The sequence below is a fragment of the Aquarana catesbeiana genome, linkage group LG04, assembly GCF_042186555.1.
Source record: "Aquarana catesbeiana isolate 2022-GZ linkage group LG04, ASM4218655v1, whole genome shotgun sequence".
Lineage (NCBI taxonomy): Eukaryota > Metazoa > Chordata > Amphibia > Anura > Ranidae > Aquarana > Aquarana catesbeiana.
In genome coordinates this window covers 676,451,118-676,476,615 of record NC_133327.1, presented here as the reverse complement: position 1 = coordinate 676,476,615, position 25,498 = coordinate 676,451,118, and the positions used below count along the sequence as shown (strand labels likewise).

At 50.2% G+C, this 25,498-nt stretch overlaps 1 protein-coding gene across 8 annotated transcripts in view; it reads right to left on the bottom strand.

Moving 5' to 3' along the window:
• CUL9 (cullin 9) overlaps nt 1–7,549 on the bottom strand; it is a 99,966-nt gene extending 92,417 nt beyond the window's left edge. For 7 of the 8 annotated variants that reach the window (XM_073628654.1, XM_073628657.1, XM_073628655.1 and 4 more), the window contains exons 1-2: nt 7,404–7,549; nt 2,953–3,541 (exon numbers count right to left, since the gene is read on the bottom strand). In XM_073628654.1, coding sequence (XP_073484755.1) covers nt 2,953–3,532 — 580 coding nt within the window. In that variant the 5' untranslated portion in view covers nt 3,533–3,541; nt 7,404–7,549. The remainder of the gene's footprint in view (nt 1–2,952; nt 3,542–7,403) is intronic. The other variant, XM_073628660.1, reaches the window with a different exon arrangement.
• Nucleotides 7,550–25,498: the final 17,949 nt, after the last annotated feature.

Genomic DNA, 25,498 nt, shown 5'->3' with positions numbered 1-25,498 from the left:
TGCGCTGTGCCCGTGTGTGCTCCAACTGAGTGCGCTGTGCCCGTGTGTGCTCCAACTGAGTGCGCTGTGCCCGTGTGTGCTCCAACTGAGTGCGCTGTGCCCGTGTGTGCTCCAACTGAGTGCGCTGTGCCCGTGTGTGCTCCAACTGAGTGCGCTGTGCCCGTGTGTGCTCCAACTGAGTGCGCTGTGCCCGTGTGTGCTCCAACTGAGTGCGCTGTGCCCGTGTGTGCTCCAACTGAGTGCGCTGTGCCCGTGTGTGCTCCAACTGAGTGCGCTGTGCCCGTGTGTGCTCCAACTGAGTGCGCTGTGCCCGTGTGTGCTCCAACTGAGTGCGCTGTGCCCGTGTGTGCTCCAACTGAGTGCGCTGTGCCCGTGTGTGCTCCAACTGAGTGCGCTGTGCCCGTGTGTGCTCCAACTGAGTGCGCTGTGCCCGTGTGTGCTCCAACTGAGTGCGCTGTGCCCGTGTGTGCTCCAACTGAGTGCGCTGTGCCCGTGTGTGCTCCAACTGAGTGCGCTGTGCCCGTGTGTGCTCCAACTGAGTGCGCTGTGCCCGTGTGTGCTCCAACTGAGTGCGCTGTGCCCGTGTGTGCTCCAACTGAGTGCGCTGTGCCCGTGTGTGCTCCAACTGAGTGCGCTGTGCCCGTGTGTGCTCCAACTGAGTGCGCTGTGCCCGTGTGTGCTCCAACTGAGTGCGCTGTGCCCGTGTGTGCTCCAACTGAGTGCGCTGTGCCCGTGTGTGCTCCAACTGAGTGCGCTGTGCCCGTGTGTGCTCCAACTGAGTGCGCTGTGCCCGTGTGTGCTCCAACTGAGTGCGCTGTGCCCGTGTGTGCTCCAACTGAGTGCGCTGTGCCCGTGTGTGCTCCAACTGAGTGCGCTGTGCCCGTGTGTGCTCCAACTGAGTGCGCTGTGCCCGTGTGTGCTCCAACTGAGTGCGCTGTGCCCGTGTGTGCTCCAACTGAGTGCGCTGTGCCCGTGTGTGCTCCAACTGAGTGCGCTGTGCCCGTGTGTGCTCCAACTGAGTGCGCTGTGCCCGTGTGTGCTCCAACTGAGTGCGCTGTGCCCGTGTGTGCTCCAACTGAGTGCGCTGTGCCCGGGTGTGCTCCAACTGAGTGCGCTGTGCCCGGGTGTGCTCCAACTGAGTGCGCTGTGCCCGGGTGTGCTCCAACTGAGTGCGCTGTGCCCGGGTGTGCTCCAACTGAGTGCGCTGTGCCCGGGTGTGCTCCAACTGAGTGCGCTGTGCCCGGGTGTGCTCCAACTGAGTGCGCTGTGCCCGGGTGTGCTCCAACTGAGTGCGCTGTGCCCGGGTGTGCTCCAACTGAGTGCGCTGTGCCCGGGTGTGCTCCAACTGAGTGCGCTGTGCCCGGGTGTGCTCCAACTGAGTGCGCTGTGCCCGGGTGTGCTCCAACTGAGTGCGCTGTGCCCGGGTGTGCTCCAACTGAGTGCGCTGTGCCCGGGTGTGCTCCAACTGAGTGCGCAGTGCCCGGGTGTGCTCCAACTGAGTGCGCAGTGCCCGGGTGTGCTCCAACTGAGTGCGCAGTGCCCGGGTGTGCTCCAACTGAGTGCGCTGTGCCCGGGTGTGCTCCAACTGAGTGCGCTGTGCCCAGGTGTGCTCCAACTGAGTGCGCTGTGCCCAGGTGTGCTCCAACTGAGTGTGCTGTGCCCGGGTGTGCTCCAACTGAATGAGTAATGCCCATGTGTGCTCCAACTGAGTGTGCTGTGCCCGGGTGTGCTCCAACTGAATGAGTAATGCCCATGTGTGCCCGTGTGTTATGCAACTGAGTGTGCTGTGCCCGTGTGTGCGCTGTGTTCTGGGGCTGTTAGTGTGCTGTGCCTGCGTGTCCTCTGTGTTATGCTCTCTGTGTGTTCTGCCACTGTGAGTGTGCATGTGTGTGCTCTGTGTTCTGCGACTGAGTGCCCTGTGTGTCTGCTCTGACTGTCTGTTCTACGCCATTGCTGAGTGATGTAAATGGAGGTGACCCACAGCACCTGTGTACGCCATCACTCCAAAGTCTGTGTACTCCAGTGAGAGCACAGGGTGACAGAGGAGGAGAGCACAGGGTGACAGAGGAGGAGAGCACAGGGTGACAGAGGAGGAGAGCACAGGGTGACAGAGGAGGAGAGCACAGGGTGACAGAGGAGGAGAGCACAGGGTGACAGAGGAGGAGAGCACAGGGTGACAGAGGAGGAGAGCACAGGGTGACAGAGGAGGAGAGCACAGGGTGACAGAGGAGGAGAGCACAGGGTGACAGAGGAGGAGAGCACAGGGTGACAGAGGAGGAGAGCACAGGGTGACAGAGGAGGAGAGCACAGGGTGACAGAGGAGGAGAGCACAGGGTGACAGAGGAGGAGAGCACAGGGTGACAGAGGAGGAGAGCACAGGGTGACAGAGGAGGAGAGCACAGGGTGACAGAGGAGGAGAGCACAGGGTGACAGAGGAGGAGAGCACAGGGTGACAGAGGAGGAGAGCACAGGGTGACAGAGGAGGAGAGCACAGGGTGACAGAGGAGGAGAGCACAGGGTGACAGAGGAGGAGAGCACAGGGTGACAGAGGAGGAGAGCACAGGGTGACAGAGGAGGAGAGCACAGGATGACAGAGGAGGAGAGCACAGGATGACAGAGGAGGAGAGCAGCTGACACAGGAGAATGCACTGGAGAGGGGTGGCTGGGAGTGGCGTGCAGTAGTGAGTAGGAGAGCAGAGAGAGTGGGGCGATGTATGATGAGTAATAAAGCTGTAAAACTGTATGAGAACAGGAGGCCTCCTGTACTGCTGACAAGAAGCAGGATATGCCCAGCTATAAAAAGATAGGAGGAGTAGCAGGTATTGGGGAGGAGGGCACAGAGGGTGTAGAGCTGTATGGGCACAAGAAGCCTCCACTTTTTCTGGCAGGAAATGCTCTTCTCTTTTTTTATATTGAAATGAAAGGATAAAGGATACAGTAAAGAAGTCCCACCTGCATCATGCGACGCCAGGGCACGCAACATCTTGCCGGCGTTCTTGCGAATCTGCTTCTCCGAATTACAAAGCATCTTCATGAGCAGGTCCAGAGCTCCGGTCTCCTTGAAGACCCCGGCCAGGGAGCCGATGCTGGCGTAGGCACTTAGCACATGAATGGTGTTGAGGATGGAGGAATCGGGACCGGAGCTCTGGGACATCTGTCTGGTTGCTCTCTGAACCAGCATCCGCACATCCTCGGTCATCTCCTGCAGAGCGGCCTCATCGGGGGAACCAGACGTCTTTTCTTCTGCGATGCCCGGCCCCTCAGACTTGCGCTTCCCCAACAGAGTAGGGCAGTTGGTGTAAACTTCCTCTGCCGACATCCACATCAGGATATTCGGGGACTTGCTCTCTGTCTGCAAGGTGGCTCCGCCACTTCCTGCAGCCTCCTCCACATTTTGCAATGCCCATCGGATCAGATACTCGCTGTGTCCGTCTGGGCTCAACCTCTGCCGCAATAACTCCACCGGCTGGGCCTGAAGCTTCGGATCCAGCTGTACCAGGAGGTTGCCATTCCTCCTCTCCCCCACCAACATGGCGGAAACCTGACAGCAGACAGAAAGGATAACATTGTAGTACATATCAGACTTTTGTGCACCCCACCATTACAATCTATCTGTCCTTCACTGTATAACCCCTCCCCTTCCGTGTGCATAACCCCTCCCCTTCTGTCTGCATAACCCCTCCCCTTCTGTCTGCATCCACAACACTCTACCATACATCCGAGCATCCTACACTTCACCCATTTCATCCTACCAGATTCTACCCTTCCTCCTATTTTCATTCCCTTCACACCAAACACTACCCCTTCCTCCACATGACACTATGCTCCTACCAACTGCCACTTCCTATCCTTTCTACCACACGTCACCCTTCCTCCTATTTTCACTCCCTTCACATCAAACACTACACCTCTTTCCTTCCACTTCCTTTCCATTGCACTGTACCCATTCCCCCAACCTCCACTTCTTACCCTTTTCCCATGACACTCTAGCTTTCCTCCAACTGCCACTTCCTAACCTTTCTACCACATGCTACCCCTCCTGCAACTGCCACTCCCTATCCTTCCTATTACATTTTACCCTTATTCCAACTGTCATTCCTAAAACGTCCTTCAAACACAACTCCATACCCATCCCAACGCACTCTGCTCTTCCTCCAACCACCACTCCCTGCCCTTCCCATGACACTCATGTTCCTCCAACTGCCACCTCCCTACCCTTTCTACCACACCCCCTTTTCTAGCACATGCCACCCTTCCTGCAAATGCCACTCCCTACCCATCCTCTATTTCTTACCATTCCCATACACCAGCCTCCATTTCTTACCTCTCCCTTAACACCCTAGTGTTCCTGCAACTGCCACTCCCTATTCTTCCTATTACATTCTACTGTTCTTCCAACTGTCATTTCTAAACTTCCTCCAAAAACTATACCCTTCCCAACACACACTGCTCTTCTTACAACCACCACTCCCCACCCGACCTCCATTTCTCACCCTTCCCATGACACACCAGTATTCCTCCAACTGCCGCTCCCTACCCTCTCTATAATAGGCCACGTTTCCTGCAACTGTCACTCTATATCCTTTCCCATCACATTCTTCCCTTCCTCCAAACACAACTCTATACCCATCCCAACACACTCTGCTCTTCATCCAACCACTACCCATTGCCCATTTCTTACCCTTTCCATGACACACTATTGTAGCTCCAACTGCCACTACCTACCCTTTCTACCACAAGCCACCCTACCATCAGACACCACCCAGCCTCCATTTCTTACCCTTCCGATGACACCCTAGTGTTCCTCCAATTCCCACTCCCTACCCTTTCTACCACGCTTCCTGTAACTGCCACTCTCTATCATTCCCATCACATTCTACCCTTCCTCCCATTATAATTCCTAACCTTCCCAACACTCTGTTCTTCTTCCAACCACAACTCCCTACCCATCCTCCATTTGTTACCCTTCCCATGACACTCCAGTGTTCCTCCAACTGCCAACCCCTACCCTTTCTACAATACACCACCCTTCCTGCAACTCCCTATTCTTTTCTATTACATTTTACCCTTCTTCCAACTGTCATTCCTAAACTTCCATCAAACAACTCCATACCCTTCCCAACGCACTCTGCTCTTCCTACAACCACCACTCACTACCCTTTCTCCAACCACAATCTTTTCTTTCGTCCCTTTCACACTGGCAGCCATGTTGGTTGAGCCGCGGTTCTACCACCCTCCCCTGGCCGCCCACCAGAATTCTAAAACGACACCCTGACAGAGCTGTACACATGCCACGCTTTGTGGCTGTGGCAATTTAAACCCAGGCTGCAAAATATGACAGGTGCCTATCAAAGTCGCCTGTTGAGATCAACGGAGCAGAAACCGCAACCACGAGGCCAACACTTGGCTTGTAGTTGTAGTCCCACAATGTAAAATTGCCATTGGTAAGTAAAACAATAAAAAGTAGTAGAAAAAAAAGAAAAAAAAAAAAAGGTCTCAGTAGCGCCTCTTACATGCCTGCCAACCGCAGCTATCCCGCCCTTTTGAAAAACGCTCCACCCCGAATGGATATCAAAGGTTGGTAAACATTACCAGCACAGTGAAGCCCTTTCTTCTACCCTTCCCACCACACTGTCTGTTACCACGATTTACCCTTCTCACCACTCTATGGTCACCCTTCCCACCGCTATCCTTATTCTTTCTTCTCATTTTTTTGATAAAGGTGAACTAACCCTTTAACACTCTCATATCCCCGGCCACCCAACATGGACACCCGCTTATGCCCCCCCCTCCATATACATCCCCTCATGTCCCCCCTTCCTAATACAGCCCCTCGTGCCCCCCCCCTCCCTCCATATACAGCTCCTCGTGCCCCCCCTCCCTCCATATACAGCCCCTCGTGCCCCCCCCCTCCCTCCATATACAGCCCCTCGTGCCCCCCCCTCCCTCCATATACACCCCCTCGTGTCCCCCCCACCTCCATATACACCCCCTCGTGTCCCCCCCACCTCCATATACACCCCCTCGTGTCCCCCCCACCTCCATATACACCCCCTCGTGTCCCCCCCACCTCCATATACACCCCCTCATGTCCCCCCCACCTCCATATACACCCCCTCATGTCCCCCCCACCTCCATATACACCCCCTCATGTCCCCCCCCACCTCCATATACACCCCCTCATGTCCCCCCCACCTCCATATACACCCCCTCATGTCCCCCCCCCTCCATATACACCCCCTCATGCCCCCCCCTCCATATACACCCCCTTATGTTCCCCCCCTCCATATACACCCCCTTATGTTCCCCCCCTCATGCCCCCCCCTCCATGTACACCCCCTTATGTTCCCCCCCTCCATATACACCCCCTTATGTTCCCCCCCTCCATATACACCCCCTTATGTCCCCCCCCTCCATATACACCCCCTTATGTCCCCCCCCTCCATATACACCCCCTTATGTCCCCCCCCTCCATATACACCCCCTTATGTTCCCCCCCCTCCATATACACCCCCTTATGTTCCCCCCCCTCCATATACACCCCCTTATGTTCCCCCCTCAGGGATGGACTGGCCATCAGGACTACCGGGAGTTTCCCGGTGGGCCGATGGCTCAGTGGGGGCCGGTTTCAGCTGCATCTGCGGTGCGCGGCTATCTACCCGTCAACAGCTGGCGCCTGACGGGTAGATTGAGATTTAGCCAGCATGCAGAGTAGCGCGGGAAGCGCCAGTACTAGTAAGTTCTCTCTCTCTTGTGTCATCACGCTGTTCCCCAGCGGCCCCTCCTCTCTTCTATCCCAGGTGATCTTACAAGCCAATTGGGATAGACGAGAAGAGAGGAGGGGCCGCCGGGGAGCAGCGTGATGACACAAGAGAGAGAGAACTTACTAGTACAGACGCTTCCTGAGCTACTCTGCATCCTGGCTAGTGAGATCCCATAATGTGCCCCAATGATGTGCCCCCCGATGTGTTGTGCCCTATTAGCTGATGTGCTGGGCTCTGTACCCTGATGTGGCCTGGTGTGCTGTAATAATGTGCCATGTGCCCCAATGATGTGCCCTGATGTGATATGTGCCCTGATGTGATATGTGCCCCAATGATGTGCCCTGATGTGATATGTGCCCTGATGTGATATGTGCCCCAATGATGTGCCCTGATGTGATATGTGCCCTGATGTGCCATAATGTGCCCTGGGCCGGTCTGGATGAAGTCCAGGGCCCCATTTTTGTCCCAGTCCAGCCCTCCCCTCCCTTCACCCCCTCCTCCACATACATCCTCTCACCATACACTCCCTCATGCCCCTTCCCCCCCCCCTGAAGTCCACCCCACATCCCATCATACACCCCTCAACGTCTCCCTTTGTACACAGCCCCTCCCCCCTCAGGTCCCCCCCTTTTCCCTCACACGGTGTCGCAGAGCCGATCTTGCAGTCAACTCCGTTACTCGCTCCCTGCACTTCCGGGTTACTCCGACCACGTGATTGACGCGACACGCCCACACGGCATTCACTCCTGACAGCTCAGCGTAACGCCGGAACGTGTGGGCGGGGCCACATTGCGTCTACAGGGGCAGGCGGGAAAACGTGGGGGTGTCTAAGTCTGGAGGCGTGGCCAGCAGGTCTGTGAAAGCGGGTGGCGGATGCTGTGCGTAAACCAAACATGAAGGGACGTTACCATGGAAACTACCACACAGGGTCAAAGAGATGGGGGCGGGGATAGGCAGGAGGAGGAGTCAGACAGTTCACTTTTTTTTTTTTTGCAATATTCCGGAAAAAGGGAGGAGTGTGCCTGCAAGGGAAATAGATCTGTAGGAAGGAGAGCTCTCTCTAGGGGGCGCCATCCACCAGAGTCCGCCCAAAATACCAGCAACCACGTAGCCTACGCTCAGCGCTGGGAGGGGGGGGAGGCGCGTTTACGTCTCCGTAGTCCCGACACCGTTGTCATCGTCACGCCGGGACACGCCCACTGACCCTCACACCGGGACACGCCCACTGATCCTCACATTTTGATTTTAAGGGACTGTCCCTGATTTGGAAAATAGTACCTCTCTCATTTGTCCATCATTTTGGTCTGATTTCTATAGTATATAAAATTCACCTTTTATCTTTCAAAAAGTGTTCCCCAGTGCTAAAACTTATATCCAAATTCTAAATTGCTGCATTTGTACATTTTAAAAGCCAATATAAAGTAATAGTAGTAAAAAAAAAAAAAAAAAACCCTTTTGGATTTAATTAACCTTTTTTCCCACCTCCACTGACACCAAACACCAAAACTTCCCCCTTCCCACTGATCCCTGACACCAAAACATCCCCCCTCCTACTGACCCCCAACAACAGAGCATTCCCACCCAAATGACCCCCAACACTAGAACATTCCCCCTCCTACTGATCCCAGATACCAGAACATTCCCCCTCCCACTGACCCCCTACATCAAAACATTCCCCCAACACCAAAACACCCCCCCCCCCCACTGACTCCCAACACCCCCTACATTGAGATATTCCAGAACATCTCCCTTCCTACTGATCCCCGACACTAGAACATTCCCCCTCCTTCCTTCTAATCCCACACACCAGAACACCCCCCCCCCCCTCCTACTGATCCTTGACACTAAACTTTCCCCCTCCAACCGACCCCCAACACCAGAACATTCCCCCCATGACCCCCAACACCAGAACATCCCCGCTCCTACTGATCCCCACACTAAACATTACCCCCTCCCACAAACCCCAACACCAGAACATTCGCCCCTCCTAATAATCCCCAACACCAGAACATTCCCCCTGACCCTCTACACCAGAACATTCCCTCCTCCCACTGACCCCCAACACCAGAACATTCCCTCCTCCCACTGACCCCCAACACCAGAACATTCCCTCCTCCCACTGACCCCCAACACCAGAACATTCCCTCCTCCCACTGACCCCCAACACCAGAACATCTTCCCTCTCACTGCCCGAACACCAGAACATTCCCCCCTCAACTGACTCCCAACACCAAAACATTCCCCCTACATCTGATCCCCAACACCAGAACATTCCCCCTCCCACTGATACCCAACACCAGAACATTCCTCCCCCTACTGACCCCTGACACCAGAACATTCCCTCCTCCCACTGACTCCCAACACCAAAACATTCCCCCTACATCTGATCCCCAACACCAGAACATTCCCCCTCCATCTGATCCCCAACACCAGAACATTCCCCCTCCCACTGATACCCAACACCAGAACATTCCTCCCCCTACTGACCCCTGACACCAGAAGATTCCCCCTCCCACTGATGCTGACACCAGAACATCCCTCCCCCTACTGACCCCCAACACCAGAACATTCCTCCCCCTACTGACCCCTGACACCAGAAGATTCCCCCTCCCACTGATGCTGACACCAGAACATCCCCCCCTCCCACTGACTCCCAACACCACAACATCCCCCCTTCATTGACCCCCCACACCAAAACATTCCCCCCTCCTACAAACCCCAACACCATAACATTCCCCCTGCACCACTGACCCTCTACACCAGAACATTCCCTCCTCCCACTGACCCCCCCTCACCAGAACATTCCCCCCTTCCACTGACCCCCAACATCAGAACATTCCCCCCTCTCACTGACCCCCAACACCAGAACATTCTAACCTCCTACTAACCCTGACACCAGAACATTCCCCCCTCCACTGACTCCCAACACCAAAACATTCCCCCCTTCATCTGATCCCCAACACCAGAACATCCCCCCTCCCACTGATGCCCAACACCAGAACATTCCTCCCCCTATTGACCCCCAACATCAGAACACTCCCTCAAGCATTGACCCCCCAATCTCAGAACATTCCCCCTCCCACTGACCACCAACACCAGTACATCTCCCTTCCTACTGACCCCCAACACCATAACATTCCCCCTCCTACTGATCCCTGACATCAGAAAATTCCCCCTCCCACTAATCTCCAACACCAGAATATTCTTTTCTCTACTGAGCCCCAACACCAGAGCATTCTCACCCAAATGACCCCCAACACTAGAACATTCCCCCCTCCTACTGATCCCAGTGACCAGAACATTACACCTCCCACTGATTCCCAACACCAGAATATTACCCCTCCCACTGATCCCCAAAATTAGAATATTCCTCCCCCTATTGACCCCAACACCAGAACATTCCCTCTCGCATTGACCCCCAACACCAGAACATTCGCCCTCCCACTGACCTCCAACAACAGTACATCACCCTTCTTACTGACCCCCAACACCAGAACATTCCCCCTCTTACTGATCCCTGACACCAGAACATCCCCCCTCCCACTGATCCCCAACACCAGAACATTCCCCCCATGACCCCCAACACCAAAACATTCCCCCATTTCACTGACCCTCAAAACCAGAACATTCCCCCCCTCCCACAGATCCCCAATGTCAGGGCTGGGCTCAGCCCTTCCTTCTCTGAGCTGTTCACTCAGCTGTCGGATAATTGCCAGCTCCTTTCTTTCCACAGGGACTCACCTGTTGACAGTGGCGGCTGGTGCTCAAAAATTTTGGGGGGGGACGCAAACGAACTGAAGAATTCTGACAAATACTGAAAAACATCAATTGCAGCCACTGTGCCCATCATATGCAGCCACTCTGCCCATCATATGCAGCCACTGTGCCCATCATATGCAGACTCTGTGCCCAGCAAAAGCAGCCACCTGTGCCCATCATATGCAGCCAACTGTGCCCATCATATGCAGCCAACTGGGCCCATCATATGCAGCCAACTGTGCCAATTATATGTAGCTTACTGTGCCCATCATATGCAGCCACTGTGCCCAGAAAATGCAGCCTCTGTGCCCATCATATGCAGCCTCTGTGCTTATCAAATGCAGCCAACTGTGCCCCATCAATTGCAGCCTCTGTACCCATACAATGCAGCCACTGTGCCCCGTAAATGCAGCCAACTGTGCTCCATCAATTGCAGCCTTTGTGCCCATAATATGCAGTCATGTGTTCGGTTCTGTATTCATTTGCTAACACACCTGGGTGCACTGCGAGCGCAATGGTTTGCGCTCACAGTGCACCTTTTTTGAAGCCTATTAGAACCTGTGGCTGTAATCGGGGGCTTCAAAAACACCCCCCGCCGCTGTAATTCAGAGGCCTGATGACCGAAAAGGGGCCAGACGCCTGAATGGGTGGTGGCTACAGCACCCATGGATAGATTCATGCAATGCATGAGTCTATCCATAGTACACAGAGGGGGTGGCACCCGAGCGCCCTTAATGGACGCACCACCACTGCCTGTTGATGATATCCTGCTCCTCAGTCCCGCTTACTTAAGCCATCCAGCCCAGATCTTCTCTGCCTTCGCCAGGTCAACATCACAGATACTCTCTCCTGCGTGCCTGTTAAAGACTTGCTTGGCTGACATCCCTTCTGGTTCCAGATCCTGCTTGCTGTTCCATTACGCTGAATGTCTGGTTTCCTGACTTCCTGGCTTGTCTGACTATCGGTTACCGAACTTTGGCTATGTTTTGACTACGTTTGTTCTATTTACTTTTATTATTATTAAGCAAGTGTGATTTAACTGTACTTCTGTCTCGGTCTGATTCATGGTTTCTGACAGTGGGCAAAGGCCATGAATTCAGAACATGCAGCTAATCCACTTGTTGGTAATATTTTTTCCAGATGGGATGACCAGGATCACCGCAGGGATCAGTTTGCCATGGCGTTACAGATGCTCCTGAGTCGCACGGCTCACCTGGAATCTCCCACTGTGGCTGCTCTGGTACAACCTGTGTTGTAAGTCGTCCCTGCTGCTGCTCCAGTCTCTGTGCAGGCACCCGCCTCAAGTATTACCTCTGTCTGATTTCGCTCCGCTTCCCCAGTGATTTGGGGGCGATCCAGTTCAATGCAGAGGGTTTCTCAACCAGGGTGAGATATATATTTTGAGATGCTGCCCCAGGCGTTTCCCACGGACAGAAGCAAAGTAGGTTTTGTGATATCTTTGCTTTCTGCGAGAGCCTTGGCCTGGGCAAACCCTCTATGGGAGATGCAAAAACCCGTTGTCCTGGTTTACCCAGAGTTTGTGGCTTCCTGTAAAGTGGTATTTGATGTTCCTGCACGCTCCACTTCTGCTGCCAAAAGCCTCATGTCCATCAAACAGGGTACGAGAACTGTTGCCGATTACGCCATTGACTTCCGTACTCTGGCAGCAGAGGTTGCGTGGAACAATGAGGCCCTCGTGGCTGCTTTTTCTCATGGTTTCTCGGATAACATCAAAGATGAGATAGCAGCCCGAGACATACCCACTGAGCTGGAGAAGTTGATCTCGTTTGCCATTCTTAGTGACTCCAGACTCCGAGAAAGACCTTCCCTTAAGGAGTTCTTGCAGAAGCCTCCTGTACCTTTGGCTCCGGCTTTGCAGTCCCACCCTTGCCTCCCTCATCTCCCATGCCTCCTGGTACCGAATCAGTGAAGGTGAACCCTTGCACTTGGGCTTCACATGTCTCTCTGCGTATGAGAGAGCCCTTAGGAGGAGGGAGAGATTGTGCCTTTATTGTGGCCAGGCAGGTCACTTTTTGAAGTCTTGTCTTACCCATCCAGGGAGTGCCCGAACCCTGAGGTCCTGTCATGGACAGACTTTAGGTGGACTTGTTTCGTCCCCAGTTATTCAGAAGGATAAGCCCCTGGTTCCGGTTACCCTTTTTTGGGCTGAGTCGTCCGTTGAGATACAGGCTCTAATCGACTCTGGGGCTGCAGGCCTCTTCATTGATGCTGCCTTTGTATCGAAGCACTCGATTCCGCTGCAGCTGTGTGCCACTCCACTTGCCATTGAGGCTCTTGATGGGAGACCTCTACAGCCTGCCCATGTGACTCATGAGACTGCTCCGTTGTCCATGGCCGTAGGGGCTCTTCACCATGAGATAATCCAATTCCAAGTTATTTCCTCACCTAAATTTCCGCTGGATATTGGTTATCCTTGGTTACAGAGGCACAACCCCTCTTTCAATTGGCTTCGTGCTGAGGTTCTCTGGTCGCCACAATGCAGTAAGACATGTTTCAGAAGGTGGCTAAGGTCCTGTACACCTCTTCACTCTCCTCCCTGCCGGTGGAGTACCGCGATTTTAGCGATGTCTTTGACAAAGGTCAACCTGGTAGTTTGACTCCACACTGGTCGTGTGATTACACAATTGACCTTTAGCCTGGTGCCATACCCCCTCATGGCCGGGTTTACTCTTCATTGGTCTCAGAGGATAAGGTTATGGAGGAGTATGTTGCAGATGCACTTTCTTGAGGTTTCATCCACAAATCCTCGTCTCCTGCTGGTGCTGGTTTCTTCTTTGTGAAGAAAAAGAGTGGTGAACTGAGACCTTGTATTGATTATAGGGGTCTCAGTCGTTTCACCATTAAGAATGCTTATCCGATTCTGTTGATTACGGAGGTATTTGACCGTCTCAAGGGAGCAACGGTTTTCACGAAGCTTGATTTAAGAGGGGCATACAATCTCATGAGGATTAAGGAGGGCGACAAATGGAAGACTGCGTTTAATATCGGAACAGTCCATTATGAGTACCTCGTAATGCCATTTGGCCTTTGTAACGCTTCGGCAGTTTTCCGGGAATTTATTAACGATGTCCTCTGAGATTTGTTGCAGTTATGTGTGGTGGTTTATCTCAACGATATCCTCATATTTTCCAAGACCCTAGAGAGCCACCACACAGATGTCTATCATGTGCCTCAGAAACTAAGAGAAAACAATCTCTATTGTAAATTGGGGAAGTGCGAGTTCCATCGTGAACAGGTTAAATTCCTGGGTTATGTCATTTCCACTGCTGATTTTTCGATGGACCCAGAGCAACTTTCAGCAGTCCTACAGTGGCCCCGACTCGTGGGTTTACGTCCTCTGAAGCGTTCCTGGGCTTTGTGGTAGATGGGCTCAGGCACTGGTGCAGGTTAGTCGATGCTGGAGATACAGTAGATGGGCTCAGTGTGTGGTGGTAGTAGAAGGGCTAAGTCAGTGGTGGTGGTAGACAAGCTCAATCTGTGTTGGTGATTGAGGGGCTCAGCTCAACTCTCGCAGTTGTAGATGGGCTCATTTGGTGGTGGAGGTAGATGGGTTCAGTCAGTGATAGTGGTGATAGATGGGCTCAGTCTGCAGTGGAGGAAGATGGGCTGGAGCTGTAGAAGATGGGCTCAGTCAGTGATGGAGGTAGATGGGCTCTATCAGTGATGGTGGTAGATGGGTTTATTTGGTGGTTGACATAGATAGGCTCAGTTGGTGGTGGGGGTAGATTGGCTCAGTTGGTGGTGGAGATAGATGGTCTCATTTGGTGGTGGAAGTACTGTGGATGGGTTCAGTCGTTGGTGGTGATAATAGATGGGTGGGTGATGGTAGACAGGCTCAGTTAGTGGCAGTGCTGGAGATAGATGGGCTTAGTCAGTCATGAAGGTAGACTCGTGGCCTTTGTGGAGGTTGTAGTAGATGGGTTTAATCAGGGTCAGCCAGTGATGGAGCTAGATGGGCTCATTCTGTGGTGGAGTTGGTAAAAGTAGATGGGCTCATTTGGTGGTGGAAGTAGAGGGGCTCACTTGGTGGTGGAAGTAGAGGGGCTCACTCAGTGGTGGAGGTAGATGGGATAACTTGCTGGTGGAGGTAGGCAGGCTAACTCGGTGGAGGAGGTAGATAGGCTCAGTCAGTGGCAGTGATGGAGGTAGATAGATACATTCATTGTATTTGTTATTCTATGCAGTTTGTGGTGGTCTATATTAGATGCCACTAATACATCATGTAGCGGTACCCCCGTAGGGGCTGCAAAGTGATGTGGCCCATCTGTCACCCTGCCCAGCCCGGCGTTCACCTCTCAGACACTCCAAGACAGAAAACAGTCCATGTGCTTGTTTTTATGTTTTATTGAGGGTATTAAACTTGGATAGGGTATAGGAAGTATGAGATGCCCAGTGAATTTTAGAACAAATATTTGGAACCACTTATATACACACTGGTATATACAGATCTCTCTTCCTCCAGCACAACTCTTAATGCAGACTATTACTCCTCTGCTGCTCCAGCACAACTCTTACTTGAGCTTCCAGGCACAGCTAGCACCGCATGTTTAGACCTGACACTGGCTCAGCCAAGCCTTAGCAACTGCCTTTTGCAGGCAGGGACCGTGGGCCCCTTTAGTGTAGCACCCCCCACCAAAATCCAGCCAGTGCCTTGGCTGGGAAAATTTAAAAATGGCTCCTGGGCCCAGGAGCAAGGGCATCCCATAAGATAAAGTGGAAGGGGAAAGGGAAATAACTTGGATGGGGTATCTGTACATGCACGGTTCAAATAGTAGTTCCCACTACAGGGCAAATATGTAATATTAAGCCCTCCGAATGGCAGTTATGAGTGAGCATAGATGCCAGCTTTCAGTCATGAAAGAGATCTCCCAGTATTACTAGGTGCAGGATTCAGGTCAAAATCCTCTATTTACTGTATAATGTAGCTACAGTTGGAGTTCCAATGTCTCTTATTCCGGCTCTATCTCGGGGGGTCCTTAAGTCATACCATCCATCATTACAAGGTCCACAATCCTTGGATACTATTTGAACCGTGCAGGTTGAATTCAAACCCCTTCAGGGACCATCCTCTGACAGCGCTATTTATTGTTCTTACTGCAGTGTCGCCACCTTTGTCTAAATGCGATGCTACTCACCCCAATTTTGAATACAAATCCTCCTATATAAATTACCCCTGATGAAAGGAATTTAAAACCCGAAACGCGTCTGATACCACTAGGACTTATCCCAGATGTTGAACACTGGAAAGTACTAATGGACAATGGACTGATACCTACTATATATATGTGTGTCATACAGCTTACTGTAAGATATTATCATTTGTGTTTTTATTTTTGCATTTTTTATTTTTATTTTTTATTTTATAATGATCATGTCTTTGTTTATGTTTGTCTCTACAATTATCATGTCTAGATGATTTTTTATAGAATCTATATGTCATGTGTATAATAAATTTTGGCTTTTTACCTGCTCTTAGTGTCTTTGCCAATTTAAAGTCACAATTCCTCTTTTTTGGGGAGGTAAAAATAATTTTCTATTTGTGACTGAATGTAGTTTACCCCGTCCTGTGTCATTATGCAAAGAAGGGGGGTTGTCCCCTGTCTGTATATCTCTTTGTACCTGTGTTTGATGTGTCTTATGCTCCTCTTCACCCTACACTGATGCTTCAACAAGTAACTGGATGGGCTAACAGATCTTGGATCATGTTGGTACCGGACAAAGGAAGCGTAGACGGCAGACATACTCCTCTTGAGTACGGGGGTGCGTCACACTGTACCTACAAAACGTGTCAAGTTTAGTGACCCCCAGTCCAATGTGATACCACACTAGCAAATTTATGTGTATTACCATTTTGGGTCCTCAGTATGAGTAATGTGAATAGGCTAGAAATAACTGGTATACGATGTGGATATGATTTTACAATAGATACACTTGAGTATTTACACCAATGTGTTGGTTGTAGATAGGCTCAGTCACTGGGTGAAGTAGGTAGGCTTAGCTGATGCTGGAGATACGTAGGTGGGCTCAACGTGTGGTGGTAGTAGAAGGGCTCAGTAGGTGATAGAGGGGTTCAGGGTGGTAGACAGGCTCATTTGGTTGTGAAGGTAGATATGCTCAGTCAGTGGTGGTGGTGATAGATGGGCTGAGTCTGCTGTGGAGGTAGATGGGCTGAGTCTGGGTTGATAGTAGATGGGCTAAGTCAGTAATGGAGTAAGACTGGCTCTATCCATGATGGTGGTAGATGGGCTCAGCCGGTGATGGAGGTAGATGGGTTTGTTTGATGGTGGACGTAGATAGTCTAATGCCCCATACACACAATCAGAAATTCAGTCAGAAAAAACTTGGATGGTTTATCCGACGTAATTCCCCTCAACCTTGCCTTACATACACACAGTCACACAAAAGTTCTCTGAACTTTTCGACCGTCAAGAACGCGGTGACATACAACACTACGACGAGCCGAGAAAACGAAGTTCAATGCTTCCGAGCATGCGTCAAATTGTTTCCGAGCATGCATGATTTCCGAATTGCATACAGACGAACGCATTTTCGGATAGGAACTTTTTCCGACCAAAAAATAGAGAACCTGCTCTCAATCTTTTGCTGGCTGGAATTCTGCCAGCAAAAGTCCGATGGAGCATACACACGGTCGGAATTTCTGACCAAAAGCTCACATCCGACTTTTGCTGACGGAATTTCTGATCGTGTGTACGGGGCATTAGTCGGTGGTGAAGGTAGATAGGCTTAGTTGTGGTGGGGGTAGATGGGCTCAGTCGGTGGTGGAGGTAGATGGGCTCAGTAGGTGGTGGAGGTAGATGGGCTCAGTAGGTGGTGGAGATAGATGGGCTCATTTGATGGTGGAACTAGATGGGCTTAGTCGTGGGTGCTGGTGATAGATGGGCTCACTGGGTGGTGGAGGTAGATGTGCTCATTTAGTAGTGGTAGTAGACGGGCTCAGTTAGTGGCAGTCGTGGTGATAGATATGCTTAGTCAGTAGTGAAGGTAGACAAGCTCACTTGGTCGGTGGTGGAAGTAGATAGTCTCAGTCAATGATGGAGTTGGACGGGTTTATTGGGTGGTGAAAGTAGATGGGCTTAGTCAGTGGTAGCGGTAGATGGGCTTATTTGGTGGTGAAGATAAATGGGCTCAGTTGCTGGTGGTGGTGATAGATGGGGTCAGACTGCGGTGGAGGTAGACAGATTCAGTCCTTGGATGGGCTCAGTTGATGATGGAGGTAGATAGGCTCAATCAGTGATGGCGGTAGATGGGCTTAGTTGGATGGATTGATGGAACTAGACAGGCTCAGTCAGTGATGAAGATAGATGGTGATGGAGGTAGATAGACTCAGTCAGTGGTGGAAGTACATGGGCTCAGTCTTCGGTAGAGGTAGAAAGACTCAGTCTGTGATTGGAGTAGATGGGCTCAGTTGATGATGTAGGTAGACAGATTCAGTCAGTGATGGAGATAGATGGGGCTCAGCCAGTGATGGAGGTAGGTGGTGGAAGTAGATGGGCTCAGTTGGTGGTGGTAATAGACAAGCTCAGACAGTGATGGAGATAGACAGACTTCATCACTGTCTGATGGAATGAAACAGTGTTCTGATCAGTACATCGTATTTGAGCAGAACCTTCCAATGATGTTCCCGGGTCTTGCTGCACTTGTCGATGCAATTGTCTGTCTTGGACAATTAATATGTTCTATAGGTATATATAATTTTACTGTAATGTGATAATACAGAAATGTGAATCCTGTGATAATACAATAATTTGATGTTGGATTGTGTCTATTTATGTATGACTTGAAATGAAGAAGCAGACAACACTGTATCTACAAAATGCGTTGAGTTCAGTGACCCACAGTCCATTGTGAAACTAATGCTGGTACACACTAGCAAATGCATGTTAATGTAGCAATAACTCTCGGTGGAGCTGCTGGTTTAAACGGGCTTGTTACCTTCACTCTCGACACCTCTGTTTCACCGGCACCGGGTCTAGGGTTCCGTTGAGTTTACCTCTGGACGATATAAGCACCAAACACTTGAGTAGATTGAGTAGAGTAGATTTTCCAATGCTTTAATAGAACAATTAAGGGAAGTAGCAGGAAAGAAAGAGGTAGTAGGAAAGCTGCAGGGAAGCTCAAATACCTTTCTGTTGTATTTCTTCAGAACACTCTTTGTAATTGAACACTTGTAATTGAATAGTCCCCCTTTCGTAGGATTCAATCTTTGCCCGCCTGGATAGACATCTCTCACTTGCCTAGCAGCCAGCACGTAGCACGAACAAAAGTCTCTGCCACAGACTTATCTGGAATAAAACCCGTACGATCCTCTGCCACAGGATGTATTGGTTTGTGATGAAAGTCAGATACAGTACTTGAACCTTTAAGCCAACCCGGCAGTACTATACTGTAAGATTACTTCGGAATGCGTCCTCCAACCGAGTCACCAGGCCCCTCTCCAGACCAGCACTCTGCATGATCCTTCCATAACGGGTCCTCCCCTGTTGTCCAGCTTCTTTACTTAGGAACGACTGCTCAGGACCCTTCCTCCGCTGCTGTGGTAGGCCCCAGGCAGGCTTCTGGGCCCACCCACACGCCGCAGCGACGCGGGCCTCCGGAACGGAGGACCACGAGGTGGTATTCCTAATGCATCCCTGTCAGCCAGGAGGGCCAGCAGGTGGCTGAAACCGAACCCTAAAACATGGCGTCTGTCCCATAAATACCCTCTCCCAGAATGCAACTCGGAGGACCACCTCCACCGAGTTATCTCCGGGAAAGAGGAGCACTCATTCGCTTTAACACGTTGCTTTTCCAACACCTGCCGATGGTGACAACGACACCCACCGGCACAATGTGGAACTGCATGCAACGTCAGCCAAGCTGGAACAGAGGCAAATCTAACTTCCTATAACAAGCGACCCATTAAATTTACCTATCAGCGATAGATAAAATCTACCAGCGCTACATTTATAACCATATTTTGGTTCTCAATATGATTCTCTGAGAGCATCATTGTAGGGTTATGCTCAAATATATTCAGAACACTGTCTCTGTTTTTTTACCTATGTTCTTAAAAAATTATTGTGCCTTTAAAAAAAATAATGTTGATACTATAATTAAAAATGATATTTTGTCAAATAATTTGTGTAAGGAGTGTCTCAAAAGCCTTCCCTCTGTTTTTTCTTTACTACAATAGACTCATTTAGGGGTGGAGGTAGTCGGGCCCAGTCACTGGTAGAGGTAAATTGACTAATTGTAATGCCGCGTACACACGGTCGGACTTTCAGACGGGAAATGTTCGATGTGAGCTTGTTGTCGGAAAGACCGACCGTGTGTATGCCCCATCGAACATTTGCTGTTGGAATTTCCGGCCACAAATGTTTGAGAGCAGGTTCTCAAATTTTCCGCCAACTTCACTTGTTGTCTGAAAGTCTGATCGTGTGTACACAAGTCCGTCGCACAAAAGCTCACGCATGCTCGGAATCAAGCAGAAGGAGCCGCACTGGCTATTGAACTTCCTTTTTCTCGGCTCGTGGTACATCTTGTATGTCACCGCATTCCTACGTTCGGAATTTCCAACATTTGTGTGACCTTGTGTATGCAAGGCAAGTTTGAGCCAACATCCTTCGGAAAAAAATCCACAGTTTTGTTGTCGGAAATTTCGATTGTGCGTACGCCCCCCCCTGACGGCTTAATCTGTCCGCTCGTATGAACCCGCTCTTCAGGGGGTCCACCGGTTCCGGTAAGGGTTATCACATACAGAGTTTTACATCAAAGTTGTCTCCCATTTTCAGCATCAAAGAACAAGGCTGATTATTCGGACCCTGATACCTGCTGTGGATTATTATCCATATAATTTTATGTTTATTTATCACACCTAAAGAAAGATGTTGCTCATTATACTTACCTATTTTTCACATGGACACTATCTATTTATGTATTAATCAATTTGTACATGATCGATTTCAAGTGTTGCTATAGTGTTGATTTCACCATTTATTTATATACCTATCACCTGAAGGAGCTTAGGGTGCACTCTCGATCCGGGTGTGTCCTTGATTCTTGCATGTTTATTGATTTTTACTTTCTCTTGTATAGGTAAACATTTAATTTAGCGCAACTTTTTCACATTAGTTTTTACATTAGCACCATTAGGTATTAGATGGTTTATTGTTGCTGCTTTTTGTTGATTGAGTTTTTATCTGATCGCGGTATTCATATTTATTTATTTATCCTTGTTTTTTCACCTTCCCTCCAGGCACATCACATCCACATGCGAAAGGTCCTTTTTCACCTCCGGGCCCATAAACTCTACACCAAGCTTGAAAAATGTGAATTTGAGAAAGATACCATACTATTCCTTGGCCTCATTATTTTGACTTCTGGCATATCCATGGACCCCCAGAAGGTAACTGCAGTTCTTGAATGGCCAGTACCCTCGGACCGTAAGAGCCTCCAGAGGTTCGTGGGATTCACCAATGTTTATAAAAGATTCATCAAAGGCTTCTCGTCAATAATTTCACCTATCACACAACTCACCAAGCAAAAGAGCCATTTTCTGTGGTCCCCCTCAGCACAAATGGCTTTTGACAAACTCAAGAAGCAATTCACCTCTGCCCCGGTCTTTCGTCATCACGACCCAGCCCTGCCTTACGTGTTGGAGGTCGATGCTTCAGAGATTGTGGTTTGGGCAGTCCTTTCTCAGCGCCACGAAACCACAGCCATGTTGCATCATATTGCCTTCTTTTCAAGGAAGTTGTTCCCAGCCGAAAGGAACTATGATGTAGGGGACTGGGAACTCCTTGCTACAAAACTGGCCCTGGAAAAATGGCGATATTTATTGGAAGGAGCCTTGCACCTTATACTTATCTACACTAATCATAGGAATTTGGAATACCTCTGTACAGCTAAATGTCTCAGACCTAGACAAGCCAGATGGGCTCTCTTCTTCACCAGATTTCAAATGCATATCATGTACTGTCCGGGATCCAAGAATTGTAAACCTGATGCTCTATCCCGCATGTATCCCACATCAGATAACTCACCAACAAGGGACGCGATATTCCCTGTCTATAATTTCTTCCTACTTACGGATGACCTCTTGTCCAGGATTAAACTGGTCTCCTCTCTAGACCAACTGCCCTCAGGAGAACATCTGCAAGAAAAGGACGGACTTCTTCCACGACCATGCTGTGTTTGTGCCCCTTCAACTGAGAGTTCCTGTGCTCAAACTCTGCCATGACCACAAGTTAGCAGGGTATTTCGGGGTGACCAAAACCACCGATCTGCTTTTGCGAACCTTTTGGTGGCCTACCCTCAAGGCAGACTGCCACGCTTACGTCAATTCCTGTAGAGTATGCAATCAAAGCAAAAAGGAAAAGAATAAATCATGGGGTCTCCTATGCCCTCTGCCTGTTCCCTCCAGACCCTGGGAACAGATCAGCATGGATTACATAGTAGAGCTACCACCGTCTGGTGAACAAATAGTGAATAATGAAAAGTGTATACTGCGCTGTGACCCCGCAATCCAGCAGCCGGCACGGCTGTAGACAAAGAGCTAAGTAGGTAGAAAATAAATAAGTGCAGCGCTATGATTGCAAAAAAAAGGGAAAAATTGTATGTGATTCAAATATATATGTGACAAAATGACACAAACTCTAACATAATAGATGTGAATGGATATTAAGCAATGTGCTAATATAGTGACTGCACTACACACAAATGTCCAAGTTGAACGAAATGATGAAATACAGTCCAATTAGGTTTGTGATCTAATACACATGTGAGAAGTTCCTAGCATTCCTGGGAACCTTGGAGTGAAAAAATGAAAGCAAACACCACCACCATGAAAGAAGGAGGAGGCTTACCAGATAATATTGACTTGGCGGGGCATATACCACCCAAGTCAACAGGGCTTGTTGGGTTCAAACCACCCAATGGGGGACAGCAGATCCTGGAACTCCGTCAGTCGATCAGCTTTAGACGGTCGTGAGATGTTAGCTGGAGGCTCCAGGAGTCTTGGGGAGCATGAAAACTTATTGTCACAGGAAGGGTATCATGTAATAGAAAAAGGGGGCTGACATAGCGTGATACCGTTTAAAAAGGAGGTTGTCATCTGTGCAGTCGAAACGCATTGGGTGGACCTTCCGCTAACATCGCCTCATGCTTTTACATGCTGTATCAATTTCTTCCAAATGTGAGTGTTGAATTTATATTTTTAATAAACCACCTCCTTTTTAAACGGTATCACGCTATGTCAGCCCCCTTTTTCTATCACATGATACCCTTCCTGTGACAATAAGTTTTCATGCTCCCCGAGACTCCTGGAGCCTCCAGCTAACATCTCATGACCATCTAAGGCTGATCGACTGATGGAGTTCCAGGATCTGCTGTCCCCACTGGGTGGTTTGAACCCAACAAGCCCTGTTGACTTGGGTGGTATATGCCCCGCCAAGTCAATATTATCTGGTAAGCCTCCTCCCTCTTTCACGGTGGTGGTGTTTGCTTTCATTTTTTCACTCCAAGGTTCCCAGGAATGCCAGAAACTTCTCACATGTGTATTGGATCACAAACCTAATTGGACTGTATTTCATAATTTCGTTCAACTTGGACATTTGTGTGTAGTGCAGTCACTATATTAGCACATTGCTTAATATCCATTCACATCTATTATGTTAGAGTTTGTGTCATTTTGTCACATATATGTTTGAATCACATACAATTTTTCCTTTTTTTTTTGCAATCATAGCGCTGCACTTATTTATTTTCGAGCTACCACTGTCTGATGGGTTTACATCCATATTTGTTGTTGTGGACAGCCTTACAAAAATGGCTCATTTTATTCCTATGATTGGCACACCTTCCACCCCAGAAACAGCTCAGGTTTTTATGAAGGAGATCATACGCCTCCATGGGATTCCCAGCAATATTGTATCAGATCATGGGGTCCAATTCACCTCTAAATTCTGGAAGGAGCTCTGTCTTTCTCTAGACATCGAGAACCACTACTCTTCGGCCTACCACCCTCAGACCAATGGACAAACGGAACGCACGAACCAAACTCTTTAACAGTACCTTCGTTGTTTCTCCACCTTTGTCAAAGACAATTGGGTGTCCCTACTTCCTTGCGCAGAATTTGCATACAACGCAATACATTCTACCACTAAGCAATCACCGTTCTACGCCAACCCCCCCATGTCCTACCCACTTCCGCTTCGGTCCTGGCTGTCTGGAACAGAGTGGAGTTTCTACACAACAACTTAGAGCTCCTAAGGGATACCATGGCCAAGGCACAGCTGGATTACAAGACCATCTATGACCGAAGGCGGCGGGGGGACCTGGATCTTCAACCGGGAGACAAGGTTTGGCTGTCTACCAGGCATTTGAAGTTGACCTGTCCCTCCAAGAAATTGGGCCCTAAGTTCATTGGGCCCTTCCCTGTCCTGTCCCGATTCAACCCTGATGTCTACAAACTCAAACTGCCCTCAACTTACCGGATCCACCTTGTCTTCCATGCCTCCCTCCTAAAGCCTGTAGCCCCAAACCCCTTTAGGGAATGTGGGGCCCGTCCTCCGCCTCCCTCTATGATTAAAGGGATTGAGGAATACAAGGCGGAGGCCATCCTGGACTGCCGTAGAAGGGGCCGTGGACGGCAATTTCTGGTACAGTGGAGGGGTTACAGGCCTGAAGAGAGTTCTTGGGAACCTGAGTTACATATCCATGCTCCAGATCTTCTCTAGCAGTTCTTTCAGCAAGCGAGTCCAGAGGCCACCCCTTCGGGGGAGGGGGGCTCTGTAAGAGTCCAGGGTTTACTACGCATGCACCAATGGCACGTTGCCGCAAGAGGAAATCCGTACCAACTGAGCATGCACCAAAGATGTCTCAGTGCGTCAACCCGCACCTGCGCAGAAGACCTGATGGAAAAAGGCAGGAAAATGCCCAGGAGGTGCACAGGAAGTGACCTCAACCTGATGGAAAAAGGTGGGAAAATGCCCAGGAGGTGCACAGGAAGTGACCTCAAACTTCCCTATATAAGCCCAGCCCAGACACTGCCAAATTTCTGGATTATCTTCAGTCCCCCCTTCTTTCTGCGCTAGTGTGGGATCTGTCTGAACTTGTGACCTGGAAACCTATTTGACTACTCTTGATTGCTGCTTGCCATTTACCTCGGATTTGTACCTTGACCATTCTACTTCTTTGCCCCTTTTGTACTCAGCTGCCAGATTGGAACCGACCCCGGCTTGGATCTCGACCATTCTTCTTCTGATTAACCCTTTTATACTTCGTTGCCAAACTGGACTTGACCTTGGCTCGGATCTCGGACTAAGGCTTGCACGGTGCTCTGCACCCCTGGCACCCGTGCCACTCGGTGTCCACCAAGTCTCTGTCTCCATCTCCAGAGGCTTCAAAGACCCGAGGTGCAAGGGAGGCCTCCCCACTACTTCGGTCTCACATCAGGTACATGGCCCTCGTGACACTAATTCAGTGGTAGTGGTAGACAAGCCCCATAGATGGCTCGGTCAGTGTCAGTGGTAAAGGTAAACAGGCTCAGTTTGTGGTGGAGGTATATACAGTAAGTCAGTTGATGGTAGAGATACTTAGGTTTATTCAGTAGTAGTTGTAGATTGGCTCAGTCGGTGGCAATTTCGGAGGTAGGCAGGCTTGGACAGTATCAGTGATAGTGATATTTTGGCTTAGTCGGTGATAGGGGTAAACAGGCTCAGTCAGCAGTGGAGGTAGACGGTCTGAGTCACTGGTGGAGGTAGACAGGCTCAGTCTGTGGTGGAGGTATATCATCTCAGTCACTGGTGGAAGGAGTTGGGCTTGGTCAGTGGTGAAGGTAGACAGGATCAGTCCATGGTGGAGGTAGACACTGGTCTCAGTTACTGGTGCAAGTACAGTAGATAGGCTCAGTCAGTAGTGGAGATAGATGGTCTCAGTCACTGGTAGAAGTAGAT